This window comes from Tupaia chinensis, unplaced genomic scaffold (genome assembly GCF_000334495.1).
Source record: "Tupaia chinensis unplaced genomic scaffold, TupChi_1.0 Scaffold000271_1, whole genome shotgun sequence".
NCBI lineage: Eukaryota > Metazoa > Chordata > Mammalia > Scandentia > Tupaiidae > Tupaia > Tupaia belangeri.
This window is the reverse complement of record NW_006159752.1, coordinates 3,989,467-4,010,477: the sequence shown is the minus strand read 5'-3', so window position 1 is coordinate 4,010,477 and position 21,011 is coordinate 3,989,467. Positions and strand designations below refer to the sequence as shown.

General features: G+C 40.4%; 1 protein-coding gene across 1 annotated transcript in view; it reads left to right on the top strand.

Annotated features, from left to right (window-relative positions):
• The window catches only part of MICU3 (mitochondrial calcium uptake 3), a 111,273-nt gene that overhangs the window by 24,252 nt on the left and 66,010 nt on the right, over window positions 1-21,011 (top strand). The window contains exons 3-4 of the mRNA XM_006149710.3: window positions 10,746-10,899; window positions 19,836-19,867. Of these exons, the coding sequence (XP_006149772.1) occupies window positions 10,746-10,899; window positions 19,836-19,867 (186 nt within the window). The remainder of the gene's footprint in view (window positions 1-10,745; window positions 10,900-19,835; window positions 19,868-21,011) is intronic.

Here is a 21,011-nt window from a genome sequence, read left to right as displayed (position 1 = left end):
TTGAGGAAGTTCAAAAGAGAGTGAGAGGAAATTGGAGACAGGAAATGGAGACCGCTCTCCCCAGTAGCGTGGCTATAAAGGGTAGGAGAGAGATGGAAGGGAGGGGAGAAGGGGAGCTAAAAGGAAAAGTGACAAGGGGAGCTTTTTAGGATGGGAGAACTAGCAACCTGTGTATGCTGAAGAAAAGTATCCAGTGGAAGAGGAAAAAATCTTGAGGTTGACAGGGTAAGGAAGGAATTGTTGGAGCAAAGCCCTAGAGTAGTCAAGAAAAGATGAGAACTATGTACTAGAAGAACCACCATGCTCTGCTGCCCCCTTAGGAAAATACTTTCACTTACAGCATCTTCCTGTCGCGTGAGGAGGTGATACATATGAAAGTACTCTATAAACTTAAGACTTCTAGAATATACACTGCAATAACAATACAGGTGAGGCTAAGTTATAAATGATCAGTTGCTTTATCTAACAATGTTTTTTTTTTCCTTCCTTTCAGTTGATCTCAGCCAGAGAGAGACTATTGACAGGTTTTCAGCTGTGTGTATTTCCGCGTTAGACACATTTACTAAGCATCAAAACATTTCACCCAGAGTACTTCGGGATTTTCCCACACTGGAAATTTGATGTTTAACCTTTCGACCACCCAGCGAGCAAAGAAAATATCTCTTTTATCTTCTTAGATACCTTTAAAAAAGCCTGAAGCCATATGAGAAAGCCATATAGTTCCATGAACATCTTTTTAGCTACTTGAGTAGACTCTCATACACGTCTCATAAGATTCTTACCCAGAAAATAGAAAACAAAAATGTGAATTTAGACGTTATTTGCTCTTTAATGTTTTTTGAAAGTGTTGGTACAGTTGCCAACATCAGTAGGTCCTAATACTAAATGCTTAACTTCCTGTGTGAAACCAAATACATTTTTATTTTAAAATTTTAGTATTGATTTGATTTCATATAAAACAAATATGTTTTAAAGAAGCACTTAAAGATAAGTAAGCTAAATACTGGATAATACTGTAGCAGTAGTTTTTACTTTCCTTTTTCCCTTCTTCTTTCTCATCTGTTTCTTGATTGCCGAAAGGTGAGCATTATACAGTATTTAGATCATTGATATAATTGTTTCAAGTTACCTTTTTACAGTATAATCAGCTTGTAGGCATCAGTTTCTCTAATTGCCAAGTAGTGAATCCTTTATCTGGCATTTAGTCTTGCCTCCCTGGGAAAACCAGACCTTTCCACAGGGTAGATTTCAAATTGCTGACCCGAAGTAACATGAGACTGTGCCTTGGCAGTGAGTCTCTGCTCTGTTATTCATAGGGAGGATAATGATGTTCTCTGTTGCCTGAAGGCCCTGGTTTCATTATCTTAAGAAATAACATCTAAGTTTTACAATAGTTGCAAAGGTCTGAGTTGGAAATTCCAGGGAAAATAATTGTATTGCCAAAATATTTTTATTTCTTTTGAAAAGATGCAATTGTTATCATTTCTACCGCTTTTTAAGCTTCTCATCTTAGTTCTGTCAGCATGACATAGAGAATCCACAATTACCTAAAACTGATCATGGCTTATTTTAATGAATAAATTGCTTATGAGCATGTTTGAAACCCTTATTCCACATAAATTCCCTAACTTGATTGTGAATTGGAAAACCAAGATGATAGACCTGAAATATAGTTCACAAGTTCTCAGAAAATATTAGAAATGATAGAACTTTCTAGTGCTAAAAATATTCCCTTAATATTATTAGCAAATGATAAAGAATGTGTATTCCCACATTAGACACAAGTAAGTCCCAGAAAACTATTTCCTAGAAGGTATAAGAAGTAACTTCCTAGAAGGAGTAACATGAAAAGACACATTTAAATTCTTATCCAGCTCTGCATTTCTTTAATTGCATGTTTTTACCATGTGATTTCACATTTACAAATAAGATAATTTATGTGTCAACTACCCAACAGTGCCTGGGTAGTTTTTTTCAACAAAGAATTTCCAAGGTCTTTTTGATCTGAAAATTGCATTTCTTGGGACCAGCAGTTAGCGTAATGGCTATGTCGCTGGACTCCCATGTAGTCGACTGTGGTTCAAGTCCCGGCCCCGGCGGCTTAAACTCATGCCAGGCGCATGTGCATGCATGCCCAAGATCCCAAGAGGAGAAGGGATTGTGACGTGGCCATCCCCCCTGGGGGGTGATTTCTCACTTTCTCTGTCTTTCTGTCTCTCTCTGTCTTTCTGGCGAGCACATGCACCCTATAGCAAAAACCTCTCCAAAAACAAATTGCGTTTCTTTAATACAGTTGGCTACATTTTAAAATACTAGTATTACTTTAAACTCACATTGTTATATTTTCTGGTTCTGTGAAAAGTAGCACTATGAGGTCCAGCAGGTGTCATGGCCGACCACAGTTTGAGTCCCAGGCCTGGTGGCTTGCTTTCTCTCACCCCACCTCTCTGTCTCTCCCTATCTCTTTCTGGTGAGCACACACATCCTCTAGCAAAATAAAAATAATAGTAATAATAAATAAATTTAAATAAATAATTGTTTAAAAATAAATATGCCTATGGTATAAATTTTTTTTTTGGGGGGGGGGAGAGATTTTCACTGTAGGGCGCGTGCGCTCGCCAGACAGACAGAAAGAGACATAGAGACAGAAAGCGAGAAATCACCCCCCAGGGGGGATGGTCACGCCGCAATCTCTTCTCCTCCATTCTCCTCTCGGGATCTTGGGCACGCACGCACACGCGCCCGGCATGAGTTCTAAGCCACCGGGTCCGGGACACGAACCGCGGTCGACTATGTGGGAGTCCAGCGACATAGCCATTATGCTAACTGCTGGTTCCCACTATGCTATAAAGTTTTACATGCATATCTAAGATATGCTTGTATGAAGCTGAGAAATTATATTAAGTTTAATATTTGTCAAATTCCTGTATGCTGCATTTTATTATTATGAAGTTTTTTTAGAGTGATATATACAATTATTAATGAAAGAAATGAAATTGTTATAATTTAAGAGTTAAGTCTGTCTATACACACACACACACACACACATATGTATGTATGTATGTATGTATTTCTAGGAATTTTAATACTTTTCCTTTTACTAGGGCCAGCAGGTGGCATGGTGGTTAAGGGCACTGGACTCTCCCATATGGCCGACTACAGTTCAAGTCCTGGACCTGGCTGCTTACTCTCTCACTTTCCTCCTCTCTCTCTCACTGTCCTTCTCTGGTCAAATTAAAATAAATAAATAAATAAATAAAGTTAAATAAAATAATTTTTTAAAAAATATTTTTCCTGTTATATTTTAGATTTAGAATTTTTAGGTTTTTAAAAAATCTTCAAATATAGCATTCTGTCATCAAATTTAGTTTAGGAATAGCTCAGTTTCATACATTTTGAGCAAAAATTTGAAGATTACTGTAGGTGGTTAGATTCCGTTTTTATAGATTAAACTATAGATTACTAATGGTAATACTATTCGGCCTCCTTTAGCGGGAATTCGGCCTCCTTTAGAGGGAGGGTAGGTCAGTGGAGATGGAACAGACTTTACTCTTTAACCTCCCAACATTCCAGGGTGAAGAACCAGACCCAAATGGTTTCTTAATCATGCTGTCATGTTTTGTAAAAAGGTCAGTGTCCAAAAGTACTTTGCCAGATTTTGAAAAACAAGGCTAGGGAAGAATGCAAGTGCAGACATTAGAGTTCAAGCCACTAGTGGCTATATCTAAGACATATAGACTAGTCAATAATACCTTCCCATACATGACAACTAACCAATTGAAGATGTAGTAGGAATAAAAAGTGCCTTTCCAGATTCTAGTTACACAGGAACTATAAAATCTTTAGGGGTAAATCTTCCAAAACTGATTAAAACTTACATGATGAAAGCTGTAAAACTTCACTGAATTGTAATTAGAGACTTTGAATAGATATTCGTATTTCCAGGTTGGAAAAAAAATCAGTGACAGTGTCAAGTCTGTAAATTAAAATCATTGCCATTCTAAGCAAAATAGCAGTGAAATTTTTGAAATAGTATTTGATACATTGATTTCCAAGCTCACTAAGAAGAGAAAATTCCACATCAGTCGCAATGAATATTTTTTAAAAGATTGGGGACCAGCAGATGGTATAATGGTTATGTTGCTGGACTCCCCACGTAGTCAATTGCAGTTCAAGACCTGGTCCCAGTGGCTTAAAACTCACGTTGGGTGCATGTGCATCCATGCCCAAGATCACAAGAAAAGAATGGAGAAGAAGGGATTATAGTGTGGCCATCCCCCTGGAGGGTGATTTCTGTCTCTCTGTCTCTCCAGTGAGATTTTGCCTGAGCAAAAAACTCTCTTAAAAAAAATACATTGATAATAAGACAGAATCTTACATTATCTAATGTCAAAACGTACTCGAAGTAACTAAAATGGTATGGCATTTGAATAGAAAGAGAAATGTCGGTGAAAGAGAATAAAGAACTTTAAAATCAGCTCAAGTATTGATTTCCAGTTCTGCGCTCCATCCCATCTCATTCTCCAGCTAGGTGATCCCAAGTCTTCCCAGTGGATGATAACTAGAATCTCCTGGGATCAGGCCAGTATTCTAGAATATCATGGGAAAACTGTTCTTCACTTCTTATGAGTCTGTGTTTCATCTGAGCAGTACCAATATGTATTAGACCACGTGGTTTAATATACTGGGTTGAGCAGAGGCAGTGGAGGGAGCAGTAAATTGGGAGTACCAGGACGCCCTTTTGAGCACCAAGACTTGGCTTTCTCTTATCTCTTTAATGCATAAATCAAATTCTTCCCTTTTAGGTTGTAGTTTTTTCATTTGGGCACCAACCATTCCCAAAGTCCTCCCACACTGTCTTTTAATATGGTGCTAAGCAGACCTGTGGGTACCACCTAATGTCACTATCAGACATTATGGGTTCTGTTGCCAAGACAACAAGGGGTGGAATTCATACAGTGGCATTTTAATGAAAACTTCAGCTCCACCCGGGTGAAATTTATTCTCGTACCCTTCCTTCCTCAGGTCGTTAAAGAATGTAAACTTTTCTGTAGCTCTGCTTGTTTTCTGTCCCTTAAGAACAAAATGGATCAGGGCCAGCAGCTGGCATGGGGGTTAAGGTGGTTGCATCTTATGTTGCTGACTGCACAGTTTAAGTCTCGGACCTGGCAGCTTGAAAAACAACCGGGCTCATGTGCATGCATGCTCAAAATTCCAAGAGGACAATGGAGAAGAAACAATTGTGGTGTGGCCATCACTCCTGGGAGGTGCTTTCTCTCTTTCTCTCTCTTTCTCTCTGTTTCTCTTTAGCCCTATAGCAAAGTAAAAAGAAAAGAAAAAAAGCATCAGTTAGCCATTACTACAAAACTGTGGGGAAGTAGTAGGTTGTTGGGAAAGTCATGACGTGTTTATGTTTTTCTGTGCAAAAATGCACCGTGACTTTGTTGACGACCCAATAGTAATGAGTGCTGGAATGAAAGTAGTCATGGTGGGGGGATATGAGAAATTGGTGGGCAGCGGGGGACTGTAGGCTTTGTTAAGTGTTACTAGAGATGAAGGAGAAGGAGGAAGTCTGCATTAGCTCATAGCAGGTGGGTCATTTCCAGCTGCCATGGTCTAGCAGGTTTGGCACGCTGGAGCTCCAGCTAGACTGTGCTAAACAAGGAGAGTTTGAGAAAGCAGAAGCCCCTGAGGGGTGGTAATGACAGTTGGGTAGAGACAAGCCACAGGTCAAGTCCATAATTAGGTCATACCAAAGATGGACGTTACAGGCCAAAAATAAAATTAAAAAGTGATCCAGAATGTTAGACTGAGGTATGGCATCAGATTGTGGTGCAAAAACTGAGGACTCCATGCTGAATGGTCCTCCATGAAATCTGCTGGACATGAGTCATGGTTGATAAAGCTCACTCAGACCCAGGGAAGCGGCCTAGCAAGAAAAAGAGAAGTAAACTGGTCTTAGAAGCACTGGTTTCCCGGCCCTGAGAGGAAAAAACCCTGGGATGCGTGTGTGCCACGGGACTACAGTCTGATCCCTAGGACTATCCAAGGAGCTTGTTGCCCATTATCACCACTGAGTTGCCCAGCGTTTTCCCGTGACAGCCTATCAACTCCCAGTCCCATGGATTACCTGAGCAGTCGTTACTAATGTACTGCTAAGGCAGCTTGTCTCTGCTCCCAGCTTGCAGTATCTTTCCAAAGCACCGTTTTCTTTGTGTCATAGCTTCACTGCAGAATCGCCTAAAACCGTTTGTTTCTCTCAGATTAAATTCCACTGTCTTAGGGGCCAGCCATGGTTTGGTGGTTAAGGTACAGGACTCCTATATGGCCAACCATGGTTTGAGTCTCAGATGTACATGCGTGTGCATGTCCAAAATCCAGAGAGGAAAAGCGGGAGAAGGGATTTCAGCATGGTCACCACCCCTGGGGAGTGATTTTTTTTACTTTCTCTCTTTCTCCTCTCTGGTGAGTATATATGCCCTATGACAAAAACCTAAAAAAATTTTAGAAATTTCACTTCTTTAGTTGGCATTTAGAAATTGTTATTAACTGACCAATAACTTATACTCTTCCAAGAATATAACTTCTGCCCCACGGGGATCATTGCCATCTTTCAAATATGTTGTGTAAAACTAGACTGTTCAGGGCCCAGCAGATGGTGTAATGGTTACATCAATGGATTCCCACATAGTTGACCACAGTTCGAGTCCCAGATCCGGTGGCTTAAAACTCATTCCAGGTGCGTGTGTGTTCGTGCCCCAAATCCCAAGATGAGAATGGTGGAGAAGGGATTGCAGCGTGGCCATTCCCCCTGGGGGTGATTTCATGCTCTCTGTCTCTCTCTGGCTAGCACATACATATGCCCTATAATAAAAATATCTCTTAAAGAAAACTAGACCGTTCGTATCTCTTCTTGACATTAACATTTAAATTTTCTTCTTCTTGAAGCCTTCTTAACCTTCACTTTTCTTCTGTTTCCTTTCTCTTTATTGATTCCCTTTCTCCCTGTTTTGTTCGTCTGACTTGTATGTTGCCCTTTCAAAGCGATTATGTATCTTTAAAGGCAGAGACATACATTTCCATTCCTTAAATATGCCGCTATAAAGTGAGTGAGTCGGTCCGGTAGCGCAGTGGTTCAGCACTGCGTATAGAGAACTGGATCCCAGCCGGGCCACCTTTCTCTCTAGCGAACACCCTCTAGCCCACAAAAAGTGGAGAGTGAAACTTTCTTTTAGCTTTTATTTGACCACTTGTGTAATGTTTCGAAAGGTCTGCGGCTTTATAATGGTGGAAAAGATAATCATTCATCCGACTGTTCATTTAGTAAAATGTAACAGAGATAAAGATGGTCTCCTTCCTGGAAGTTCTGGAGATTGTTTGTTATGACTTCCGAAGATATTAGGTACTTAAATAATTTTAATGGTTTGTACACAGTCTGCACTGTGACTTAGTAGACAGAAGTAGACAGTATCTTTATTGATACTAAACTTGTCGTTCTAAATAAGAATTTTTTCTAATATGAAGATAACTTCTTATGAAATACATGAACCTATGGGGCCAGCCGGTGGCGTGGTGGCTGATGCACTGGGCTCCCACATGGCCGACTGTGATCTGAGTCCTGGGCAGCGCTCTCTCTCTCTCTCTCTCTCTCTCTCTCTCCTCTCTGGTGAGTGTGCATGCCCTATAGCAAATTAAAATAATAATATGTAAAATTAAATAATGTAAAAAAGGTGGAAATCTGATCATGTAGTTGAAGTACGTTCTCTCATCACTTAAAAAGTCATTCGAATTGTAAATTTCACATATAATTGAAATGTGTGAGCACATATCAGAAGGCTTCAAAAAGTTCATGAAAATATGTATTTAAAAAAGAAATATGTGGAAATGTAATTTTTCTACTGCTGATTGACTTTTAAATTGCCAGAGTCCCTGGAAATGTTTGATGGTACCCACAAAGAGGTTTGCTGACCAGTCAATTCTCCTCCAGGACTTTATCCCTAGAAATTTTTCCTGGATATTTCTTTTTTTCTTTCTTTTAAGTTTGTTTATTTTATTCATGATAGCATATGTAAATGTGCTGGTGAGAGAGAGAGAAAAGCATCCTCAACAGGGGCTCTTCACGCCATGATCCCTTTTCCCAACTCTCCAGCTCCTCGGGATCTTGGGCACACATGCTTGTGCCTCCCATGTTTTCAGGCCAACCAGAGAATTTGAACCTGTAGTCAGTTATGTGGATTCCAGAGCTGCAGCGTATATTACAGCTGGCTACACCACCAGTCTGGGCCTATTTGTAGATACTCCTAAATACTTTCAAGGCTATTTTGTATCCTTGTTCTATAATGCTAAAAGACTAGAAATCATTGGATTATCCAGTCATACGAAATTGTTTAATTATGTTAGTCTACAAATATTTATGGATATATATGGTTTAGGAAGCATGTTTACTAAAAATGGTCATATAGAATAGTAACATAGGAAATCTGCCCTGATATATTAATAAGTAAAGATCAGATTACAAAATAAAGAACAGATCATGGAATAGCACATGTATGATATAATCCATTTTTTTTTTTTTTACCAAAAAGGTGTTGTTACATAAGCAAACAGTTTTGACAATATTTTTTAGTTGTATCTTCCAGTTTTATAGTAACTATTGAAATATTTAGCAAATGGCTCCCATGTTGGGCCAGCTGGTGGTGTGGTGATTGAAGTGGCTGGACCCCACACGGCCGACTATGTACTTTGGTCCTGGACCCAGCAGCTTAAAAAACATCAGGCGCATGTGCATATGTGCCCAAAATCCTGAGGGGAGAAGGGTGAAGAAGGGATTGTGGGGTGGTTTTCCCCCGGGGAGGTGCTTTCTCACTTCCCGCTCTCTCTCTCTCTGCCTCTTTCCTGCTAGCACACCTGCTCCATAGCGAAACTGGGACCAGCAGATGGTGCACTGCTATGTCGCTGAAGTCCCACATGGCTGACGGCGGTTTGAGTCCATAGCAAACTCAAAAAAGAAAAGGCCCTTATTTATTGATAAGTAAAAAAGATCAGGTTATTGAACAACATGTATGGTATCTTTTTTTTTTTTCCAAAATCAAAATAAAATTGTATCTGTAAAAATTTTTTAAATTTGGGACCAGCAGTTGGCGTAATGGCTATGTCACTGGACTCCCACGTAGTTGACCGTGGTTCGAGTCCTGGACCCGGTGGCTTAAACTCACACCGGGCACGTGTGCGTGCGTGCCCAAGATCCCGAGAGGAGAATGGAGGAGAAGGGATTGCAGTGTGGCCATCCCCCCTGGGGGGTGATTTCTCGCTTTCTGTCTCTCTGTTTTTCTGGCAAGCACATGCTCCCTATAGCAAAACAAACAAACAAAAACCTCTCCCCTCCAAAAAAATTTTAATTCTGTATTCTAAATTGTATACAACAGCTATGTTACTTTTATATTCAATAAGAATTATTTTACTAAAAAATAAATTTGCCGAAGTTAGTTCAAAGAGAAATAACAGTGGAAATTTTTTTTTATCTGCAAGGACAGGAGATCTTGAAGAAGGACAGAGACATCCTCCCTTCACTCCCATACACACATAATGTCTGTTCATCTTTTTTTTTAGAGAGGAATTTTTGCTATAGTGGGTGTGCATTCACTGGAAAGACAGAGACAGAGAGAAAGTAAAAGTGAGAAATCCCCTCCCACCCCCGTAGGCATGACCAGGCCACAATTCCTTCTCCTCCATTCTCCTCAAGATTTTGGGCACACAGGGACCAGCAGTTAGAGTAATGGCTATGTTGCTGAATTCCCATGTAGTTGACCGCGATTCGAGTCCCGGACCTGGTGGCTTAAACTCACGCTGGATGCATGTGCGTGTGTGCGCCAGATCCTGAGGGCAGAATGGAGGAGAAGAGACTGCGGCGTGGCTATCCCCCCCTGGGGGGGTGATTTCTCGCTTTCTATCTCTCTGCCTGTTTCTGTCTTTCTGGCAAGTGCACGTGCCTTGTAGCAGAAACCTCTCCAGAAAAAAAAAAAAAAAAGATTTTAGGCACACGTGCACATGCACCCCACATGAATTTAAGCCGCCAGGTCCAGGATTTGAACCGCCGTCAGCTACGCGGGAGTCCAGCGATGTAACAATTATATGATCTGCTGGTCCTCTATTAAATCTTAACTTAGGCAAAATTCAAAAGGACCATTGGTGATAACTGTACTATAGTGATCTAGAATTAGCAATCTTAGTTCTAATCTGAGCATTACTTACCACTAAATGGTTTCTTTGGGGTAGTGTTAAACGGCCTATCAGAATTTTATTTTCTTCTTTTATAAAATTAATGGATTTTGATGATTGAACTCTTAATCAAATCAATAAGCCTCTAGAGAATGTGTAGTAGACATCCAAGTATTCGTTTTCCTTCTAAGGATACCACTGGCTCAGTAATTTAATGTTCCCTATTATTGAAACTTAAGTGAAATAGGCCCTTAATAAATAGTAAGTAACATAAAATCACAAATCCTTTAAAGGGTCAGTTTAAAAATCTTCAAGCCTTTAATGATATTGTATGATTGTTTGAACATTTATTCACTTCATTCATGTGAATAGTTTAGTTATAAAATGACTAAGGTTCCGTAGAGGACAGACTATGTTTCTACCTTTTGCTTTACTTTTTCAATTTACTTTCAACATAATTAAAAGTATTTACCTTAGAAGGAGGTGTTATTTCACACAAGAAAGTTTGTTCCCTTTCTGAACTGTAGGTTGCCACGGGCCGAGCAGACATTGAGGACTTGGACCTGTATGCTACGTCTCGGGAGAGAAGGTTTCGCCTGTTCGCATCCATAGAGTGTGAGGGGCAGTTATTCATGACTCCGTACGATTTTATCTTGGCTGTTACAACAGACGAGCCCAAACGTAAGTGTATTTTTCAAATTATCTTAACAATTGCGTGAACTCTTTGTCTTATTCTGTAGCTGGGTAAAGTATGGAGCAGTGTGTCTTTAGAACAGCAGGACAACTAATGTTGTATTTCCAAAGATGTGACGCTACACAGTGTTAACCAAGCTAGTTTTCAACTCTTACTCATCTCCCTTCTCTGTTCAGAAACTGAATCATTCCCTCTTCCTCAGTGTTTCCAACTTAAATATCATCTTACTTGTCATAGTCCATCTATTCATTACTTTTTAGAATTTTTTATAGGTTTTGCCACAAGGTGTGTGCACTTGTCTGAGAGAGACAGAGAGAAAGTGAGAAATCACCCCCGCCCCGGGGGGGGGTGGGGGGAGGGCGGCCATTTCATAGTTCTTCCTCCTCCATTCTCAGGATCTGGGGCATGTACACACATCCACCTGGAGTGTTTTTCAAGCCACTGTATCCAGGGCTTGAACTGTGGAGTCCGCCATGTGGAATCTAGCATCTTAACCATCACGCCACCTCCCAGCCCCTATTTATTCTTATGTTCAACTGAACAGAGTAATTTAGAAGACTGGCTTTGAAGTTCATTCTGGACAGGAATTCCGCCTACATCTCTTCTGCATTTGTCATAGCTCCTGCCTTGTAAACAAGAGTGATTTCTCCTTTGCAGGCATTAGAGTGCTGGTTCTCAAACTTTTGGGCATTATGTACGTTCTTGTCTATTTCTTTCTTTCTTTGTTTTTTAAGATTTTTGCCATATGGTACTTGCTGGAGAAAGACTGAGAGTGATAGTGAGAAATTATCACCCCAGAGGGGATGGCCACACCATAATCCCTTCTCCTCTGTTCTCTTCTCCGGATTCTGGCACACACATACACGTGCCTGGCGTGATTTTCAAGACTCCAGGTCCAGGACTCAAACCATGGTCAGCTATGTGAGAGTCCAGTGCCTTAACCACCATGCCACCTGCTGACCATGTTCTTGTATATTTCTTAATATCTGTCTTAACTGTATTCTCATATATGCTTTTGCATTCTGTTACTTTGTTGTTTTCTGGGAAGTATATGAAGAAATCTACCCCACCAGGTGCAGGTGGTAGGAAACCTTGGGTGTATAAAAGAGGAGGTAGTTGGATGTCTCTCTTAATCCTTCATTTCATTTCACTGAAAGAAACTCATTAAAAATTAGTGTCCCAAATGATCAGTTATTTGACTTATGCCTGCTTTAAAAGTGTCACAGAGATACATTAGGTAAGATTAGGACAGTTACAGCCATGTTTTTCTCCAAAGGCCTTTCTCACTTTCCCAATCACTGCCTCTCACTGCTTCTCTCTGGTGAGTGCAGGTACCATATGGTAAAAACCTTAAAAAAAAAAAAAAGATATGTATCTGTGTGTCAGGGCCAGCAGGTGATATGTGGTTAAGGTGCTGGATCCCACAAAGCTGATTCCGCAGTTCAAGTCCTGGCCCTGGAAGCTTGAAGAACACACCAAGTATGTGCATGTATGTGTCCAAAATCCTGAAAGAAGGATGGAGGAGAAGACATTGCAATGTGGCTATCCCCACTAGGGGGTAATTTCTCTGTTTCTTTCTAGCAAGTGTATGCACCCTATATCAAAACTCTAAAAAAAAAAAAAATGTCTTTTTATAGTAATTAGGACATAAACCAGAGTCTCCTATTACAGGAGTTAATAGGAGATGGAGAATTGAAGACAGTGAGTGTAAAGGATGCTTTCAAGATATTTGGCTGCAAAAAAGAAGGAAATGAAAGGGAATAGTTGGAATGGAATTGGAAGACATGATTATGTACAATATGAACGATAATAAATTTTTTTGAGAGGTTTTTGCTATAGGGCACATGCACTCACCAGAGAGATAGAGAGACAGAAAGCGAGTAATCACCCCCCAGGGGGGATGGCCACACCACAGTTCCTTCTCCTCCATTCTCCTCTTGGGATCTTGGGCACACACACACACGCACCTGGTGTGAGTTTAAGCCACTGGGTTCAGGACTCAAGCCATGGTCAACTACATGGGAGTCCAGCAATATAGCCATTATGCCAACTGCTGGTCCCTGACCGATAATAAATTAAAAAAATAAAATAAAATAAAAAAAGATTTGGGCCAGAGACTGTGAGGGTAGCATCTAAAGGAGTGGGAATTCCCTGAGCTGAAACACGAAAGCAAGAGAGTGTGTGTGTACTGATAGCAGTGATTGGGAACTACGTAGATTAGTAGTGAGAGAAGAGGCTAGAGATTCAGTAGGACTTTTTCTTTAAAGAACTTGAGGGCTGTAATAAGGATTATACCCTCTTTATTATTTAATAAAATTTTCAAACTTATGCTAACTTAGTAATAAATACTAAAAATCCACATAGTCCCAAGTCAATGAAATAAAAATGTGTAGAGAGCTGACCCTGTAGGCTAGTGGTTAAGGGAACTAGATTCCACATGGCAGACCATGGTTTGAATCCCAATAATGGAGCCTTGAAAACACATTTGGCCTGTGCATTAGTGTACCCCAAATCCTGAGGGGATAGAGAAATGGAAGAAGAGGGATTGTGGTATGCCTAGGCCCCTCTGGCGACACCTTTCTCCTTTTTTCTCTCTTATCTCACACGAGCCCTCTGGCTATCCAGAATTTAAACTGTATAGAGTGGGGCCAGCAGGTATTGTAGTGGCCATAGCACTGGACTCCCATGCAGCTGACTGTGACTTGAGTTCAGATCTGGCGGCTTGACACTCACGCCAGGTGCATGTGCCTGTGTGTCCAAAATCCTGAGAGGAGAATGGAGAAGAAGGGGCTGTGGCATGGCCATCCATTCTGGGGGGTGATTTCTCACTTTCTGTCTCTCTGTCACTCTTTGTCTCTCCATTGAGCACACATGCCCAAAAGCAAAAATCTGTTAAAAGACAAAGAGGCTAGCAAGTGGCATGGTGGCTAAGGCACCAGACTCCCATATGGTCAACTGCAGTTCGAGTCTCAGATCTGGTGGCTTGAAACTCCGCCAGCCACATGTGTGTCCATACCCAGAATCCCGAGAGTAGAAGGGACTGCAGCACAGCTATCTCCCCTAGGAGATGGTGTTTGCTTTCTGTTTCTCTGTCCCTCCATCTCTCCGGCGAGAACTCATGCCCTATAATGAAAATCTCTCTTGGAAAAAAAAAGTATGAAATACATATATGTCTAATTATATGTAAGGTTCTTTTCTGTGTGCTAGTGGGATACCAAAACTCTATGCTCAGGAAACTTAACAGTATTTTAGGAGGACGTAAGATACAGAAACAACCAATTACGAGATTGAATGTGGTCCCTGGCACTGAGAACAGAGAAGGAAGTCACTCAGTGTCTCTGCCACTTTCAGCAGTCAGCAAGCGTCACTTCCGTGACCGAATGCGTGTGGGGGTTTCGGTCAGTTCTGCAGCAGAGATCAGCTGAGTGTGTGTCCTTTAGCCCAATGTTGGCACTGCCTGCTTGGACATGGTGTCAGATCCCACTGTCCGAGGGTTCAGCCACAAGGACAGCGCCTGCTTCAGGTGTCAGACACAGCTCTGGGCCTCTGGAACTTGCCACGGCCTGGCTACAACAGGGGCTTCCTATAACCCTCTCTTTAGGCTTGATTAATTTATCGGGGAGCTCACAACTCAGGGAAACACTAACTTAAGTTTACTGGTTTGCTGTAAAGGATATTTAAAAGGATACAAATACGGGCCAGTAGTTGGCATAGTGGTTAAGGCGCTGGATTCCCACATGGTCAACTGTGGTTCGTGTCCTGGACCCAGTGGCTTGAAACTCACACCAGGCGCATGTGCATGTGTGTCCAAGATCCTGAGAGGAGAATGGAGGAGAAAGGATTGCGGTGTGGCCATTCTCCCTGGGGGGGTGACTTCTCTCTTTCTGTTTCTGTCTGTCTCTCTGATGAGCACATGTATCCTATAGGAAAAATCTCAAGAAAATAAAAAGAAAAAAGAAAAAGAAAAGAAAAGGGAAAAGAAAGAAAGAAAAAGGAAAAAAACAAAACAAAGATACAGATGAACCACATATGAAGAAAAACATAGAGGAGGGGTGTCTGTCCTCTGGAGTTGGGGTACACCCTCCCAGCACACGGGTAGTTCTTGTTCACTTTCCTGCAAGCTTCTACAAGCTCTCTGAACCTTGTCCTTTGGGCTTTTTATGGATACTTCATTGTGTAGGTGCAAACGAGGCACACACGACTGTATAGAGACTTGCTTGGGCAAGAAGGTCTGGTCTAGCGCTGACAGACTGCGGGGATGCTCAGCACACCAGGCCCTTCCGAGTCTTCTCGGCCACCCTGTGCACCAGGCTCTCCTCCCCGTACCCGGCCCTCTTGGGAAGGAGGGTCTTTCAATCTCACATAGACAAGGTAGGGTAGAGAATTTCTTTTTGTTTTTTTCTTTTTTTGGAGAGGTTTTTGCTATAGGGCGCATGTGCTCGCCAGAAAGACAGATAAAGACAGAGAGACAGAAAGCGAGAAATCACCCTCCAGGGGGGATGGCCACGCTGCAGTCCCTTCTCCTCCATTCTCTCTCGGGATCTCGGGCACGCACGCACACGCGCCCGGCGTGAGTTTAAGCCAGTGGGTCCAGAACGCGAACCGCGGTCGACTACATGGGAGTCCAGCGACATAGCCATTATACTAACTGCTGGTTTCTAGAGAATTTCTTTACAGCCAGCTTTGAGACAGAGAGGCAGGGGAAAATTGAGAGTTCAGTTTTAGTTTCTGGCTCACCTTGGGGAAGAGAACATGTCATTTCTGTGGTCTGTCCTGGGGAGAAAGTGGAGCAGTTAAATGAGAGCAGGAGAAAGTCAGACTGTCTTGTACCTTTATCAATATGAGGCTGTTCCAGAACTATTTAAAGAACCGAGGACAAAAAGTCAAATGCTTTCATAGAAGACGTGCTTATTATCCTGGGTACTTAGGAAACGAGGGCTTTGGGGAATTTTGAGACAGGAGCTATAGCAAACAAACAAAAAAAAACCAAAATGTGTGTGTGCCAAATATCACATTGGCCTATGGTAAGTATTCAAAAAAAAATTCTTGAAGGAAAGGATTTCTTAAATCATCAAATTGATTTTGCTTCAAATTATGTAATTTTTGTAAAATTTCAATTTAAAAAGTTGTTCTTTAAATGATACACAAACACTGGAAGCCCACTGTTGGATTTTACTTTTTAAAAGTAACTTTTTTGGGGGGCGGGGCGGGGTTTGCTATAGGGTACATGTGATTGCCAGAGAGACAGAGAGACAGAAAGCGAGAAATCACCCCCTGGAGGGATGGCCATGCCACGATCCCTTTTCCTCCATTCTCCTCTCAGGATCTTGGGTGCGCATGCACACACACCCAGTGTGAGTTTAAACCACTGGGTCTGGGACTTGAACTGTGGTCAACTATGTGGGAGCGCAGCAACATAGCCACTATGCCAACTGCTGGTCCCTAGAAGTAACTTTTGATGTAATACTTTTGATAGGCATTCTAAAACCGTAGTTTCAGGGAATTAAAAAAAAAAAAAAACTGTTTTCCATTATTAAAAAAAGAAGTCGGACAGAATATTTATAACCAGAACCTTAGTAATTTCTAACCAACACTTTTGAAACATGAAAGGATAATCACAGTAGACCAAGATATTTGTAAAAAACAGTTTTGAAAGTTTGGAAATTGGAGGCTGGCAGGTGGCATGGTAGTTAAGATGCTGGACTCCCATAAGGCTGACCTTGGTTTGAGTCCCAAACCAGGCAGTTTGCCTTTTTTGCTTTCTCTGTGGTCAAATTAAAAATAATCATCACGACAAATAAAATAATTTAAAAAGAAGAAATAGCTTCAGAATAGAAACATGTCCTATAGATCGAATATTAACTCAAATACGTAAAATAAAATGTAAATTTTTTTAGAGATTTTTGCTATAGGGCCTTTGTGCTCACTGGAGAGACAGAGAGCAACAGAGACACAGAAAGTGAGAAATCACCCCCCAGGGGGGATGGCCACATCACAGTTCCTTCTCCTGCATTCTCCTCTCAGGATTGTAGGCATGCATGCACACATTCCCAGCTTGAGCTGTAAGTCGCCGGGTCCAGGACCCAAACTGTGGTCAGCTACATGGGAGTCCAGTGATGTAACCAGTATGCCACCTGATAGTCCCTGAATGTGAATGTTAATTCAGGCACATAGTGAAGTTGAGCAGACTTGTATTTACACCTCGGTACTCATTTACTAACTTCGAGGACTTGGTTGGTTATTTAATCTTCTGTTTTTCTCATTTATAAAAGTAACAACAGCCTAGGAAGATTTTTTGAGGACGGAGTGAGTCTGCTGGGCGTGGAGTGGTACCTGACACAGTGAGCGCGTCACCAGTGTCAGTGTCTGGGGTCCACATCGCTAGCGCTGGCATTCATAACTACTATTTTTCAGAGTCTTCGGTATAATTTTACGATGACATTCAACAGGAAAAAAATGCTAAGAACACTGTGTAAACATTTGCTTGATAATTACAGTTCAAATAAATGTTAGTTGAGATATATATCTCATTGTTGATTTTAATTTTGTTTTTGAGAACTAGAAAATACTCTTGTTTTACCTACATAAATAGAAGCTCAAAGGTGAATTTCCCTTCTTGAACTATTTTCATATAACAGCAAGAATTATTTTAATTTAGATTTTAAACAGTTATTACACATTTTGGACATATAAAAATATTAAAAATATAATGAACACCAGCCTGCAGCTTTTGAAATGAAATATTTCCAATAGAATTGAAATCTCTTTCCATCCAAGTTTTATTTATATATGCAGTAACTTCATATGAAATAAGGAATTTAGAAAATCAGAAAACCCTTTGAAGAACCATCTTAATGACTCTTTATTCTTTATAAAAAGTTAATAATAGTGAAAATCGTGACATTTCCGGCAGAATGAATATGTCTTTTGTGAATAATTTACCATGGAAATCTCATAAATCCTACAGAACTCAAGAGTGTCTAACTTCCTCTTCTGATAAATAGCTTTGAGCATTGCGTAAGAGCATGTACATGTACTTTTGTACAATTTTTTTCTTCTTACTGTTATAATTCAAGAAAAACAGAAGAATAAATAGTATTTACATTATTCTGTTCATTGTTAAAGGAAACTATCTTTGTGGAACGAATGCATACAGCAACATAGATTAAAGTCTAATTTATAGGCCAGTTATTTTAATCACTCGATTACATTTGTGTAAGCTGTCCTAGGTAAAAAGAAGTATGTTGTCATTATTAATACATAGAAAAGAAATCCATGAAAATCAGTTTGCCACATTTTAGAAAAATATTTCTTCCCTTTTGATCTTAAAATGAGTTTATTATATTGCCTAAAAAAAAAAAGAGAACGTTACACAGCAAGAAATACCTATCTTGTAATTTCGAATTGGATAAGTTATTAATTGCAGTTATTTTTCCACATTCTCAGGGGACTGGTTCCAGAACCTCTTAAGAATACTAAAATCCGAGGATCCACAAGTTTGTTTTGTAAAAGACATGATATTTGCATAGAACCTGCATATATCATCCTGCATATATTGAGTATCCCTTGATTACTTCTGATACCTGCTGTAGTTAAGTACTGTGTACATAGCTGCTATCCTGTACTGTTTATGTAATAATAATGCAAAGAAAAGTCTGAACACGTCCACTGCAGACACCGCCCTCATAGGCCTGCTGCACAGTGCATGTCAATAACGATGCCACATTCTCCATCCCCCATTGGTTGAACATGCGTAATGCAGAACCCAGACACAGAGGTCCAACTATCAGAAATAGCCCATTGCCAGGCAGAACAATTGTTGGCTGTCATTATTACAGTGTTGCTGAAGTAATCGTTGACCAGTTTCCTGGTACAACTGCGTTATTGGACTTAGGTAGGTAGAAACCTGGAGGTAACTCTTCAGCAGGCATTAGGTATTTCCAGCATTCAAATCCAAGCAGAGGAAATGGCACTGTATGTTGTACTTCTGTCCCATAATCATACACATTGTCTGTAAGAGCTTTGGGGTGTAAGGAAGAACCAGAAGAAAAGTGGTCCCAGACATTTCAGCTATTGCATTCTTGTTCCAGAGATGCTTCTTGGACAGCTGCTTCTGCTGTTTCCTGTAGAGTGGAAACAGGATAAGGGTTTCCCTTTCATCTCTTTCTCTTTACCCCCCATCCTTCTCCTTCATCCCAGAGAGACCTGACCTATGAGTTACATTCAGGGATCCTATCTTAGCAAAATCATGGGTAGCGCTTTAGAATATAATTTCTCCATGTTAACATTATATTTTTATACAAATATTTAATAAAAATAATTTGTACTTTTAAGCCCGTCAGATGTTTAACATGGAGTAAGTTAATACATTTTATAAACCCAGAAAGACCCATATTAAGATAACGTGAGGGCCAGCAAGAGGCATGGAGGTTAAGGCAGCTGGATCCCATGTGGCTGAGTCCAAATTTAAGTTCCAGATTCGGCAGCTTGAAAATCATGCCGGGCACATGTGCATGCATGTCCGAAATCCCAAGAAAAGATTAGAGGAAAAGGATTGTGGCATGGCCTGCCTCCCAGGGGGTAATTTTTCACACCTCTTACCCCCCTCCCCTGTCACTTGCCCTTTCTTTGGCAAGCACATGCACCATATAGGTGCATTTAAAAAAAAATAAAAATGGTAATACAATTATGGAAAAATATTTCCTATATCTTTGACATTATTTAGTATAAGCAGCTTTAAATATATGAAATAAATAGATAACACAAATAAGACAATACCTTGGATTGAAATCTTGAGGCTAAAAAATTTTTGCCTTTTGGACATAAAGTTCGGTTATGAGTTACGTTTGTGAATGCCTACTAAATATGGATAGATAATACACGAAATATTTATTATCTAATTTTTTTGTTTGTTTTATTTTAGTTGCTAAAACATGGAAGTCGCTTTCCAAACAGGTAAGGTAAAACTCTTGGTGTAAACATAAATGCATGTTCTCTTTCTCTCTCACGCTCTTGCTCTCTCTCTCAATATATATATATATATAAATATATATATTTATATATATACACACACACACACACACACAGACATTATGTATGTTAAGTACTGTGCAAATAGCTGCTATCCTGTACTGTTTATGTAATAATAATGCAAAGAAAAGTCTATACACATTCACTACAGACACTGCCCTCATAGGCAGTATACACACACACACACACACACACACACACACACACATATACAGACACATATTATATATACTTTTTTTTCACAAATTAAATTACATCAAGGTGTAATATTTTACCTCCAGTTTTTCATAAAATTAAAAGGTGAACAATTCCAAGAGGTGGTGTAGATGTGGATCAGTAGTAAATCTCATGTGCTAATGTAAACTGGTATGTTGACTTTAGAAAACAATTAGGCATTGTCTATTAAAGTTAAAGATACACATACCTATGTCTCACAATTCTATGCCTGTTTTTAAATTCTGCAACAATGCATGCACATACACCTAGTAAACTTATACTTTAATATACTTAATGATCCAATAATTTCACAGCAGTGTATAAACCTAGAAAAACTTTTTTTTTTTTTGAGACATTTTTGCTATGGGGCACATGTGCTCGCCAGAAAGACAGAAAGAGACAGAGAGACAGAAAGCCAGAAATCACCCCCCATGGGGGAATGGCCACACCGCAATCCCTTCTCCTCTAGGGATCTTGGACACGGACGCACACGCGCCCGGTGTGAGTTTAAGCCACCGGGTCCAGGACTTGAACCATGTTCTGCTACATGGGAGTCCAGTGACATAGCCATTATGCCAACTGCTGGTCCCAGCCTCCAATCTCTTCTTAAAAGGACACTGGTCATACTGTATTAGGGCCCATTCTGTTGACCTCATGTAATAAACCAAAAGGTGTCTTTTAAAAATTTGTTATCTTTTTTTTAAGTTTTCCATAGGACACGTGTGCTTACCATAGATAAACACAGAGCGAGAGAGAAAACCAGCAGGTTCCCGACTCAGACTGCAATTGGCCATGTGGGAGTCCAGCACCTCAGCTATCACAACACCTGCTCCTCCCCTGAATGATCGCTTCG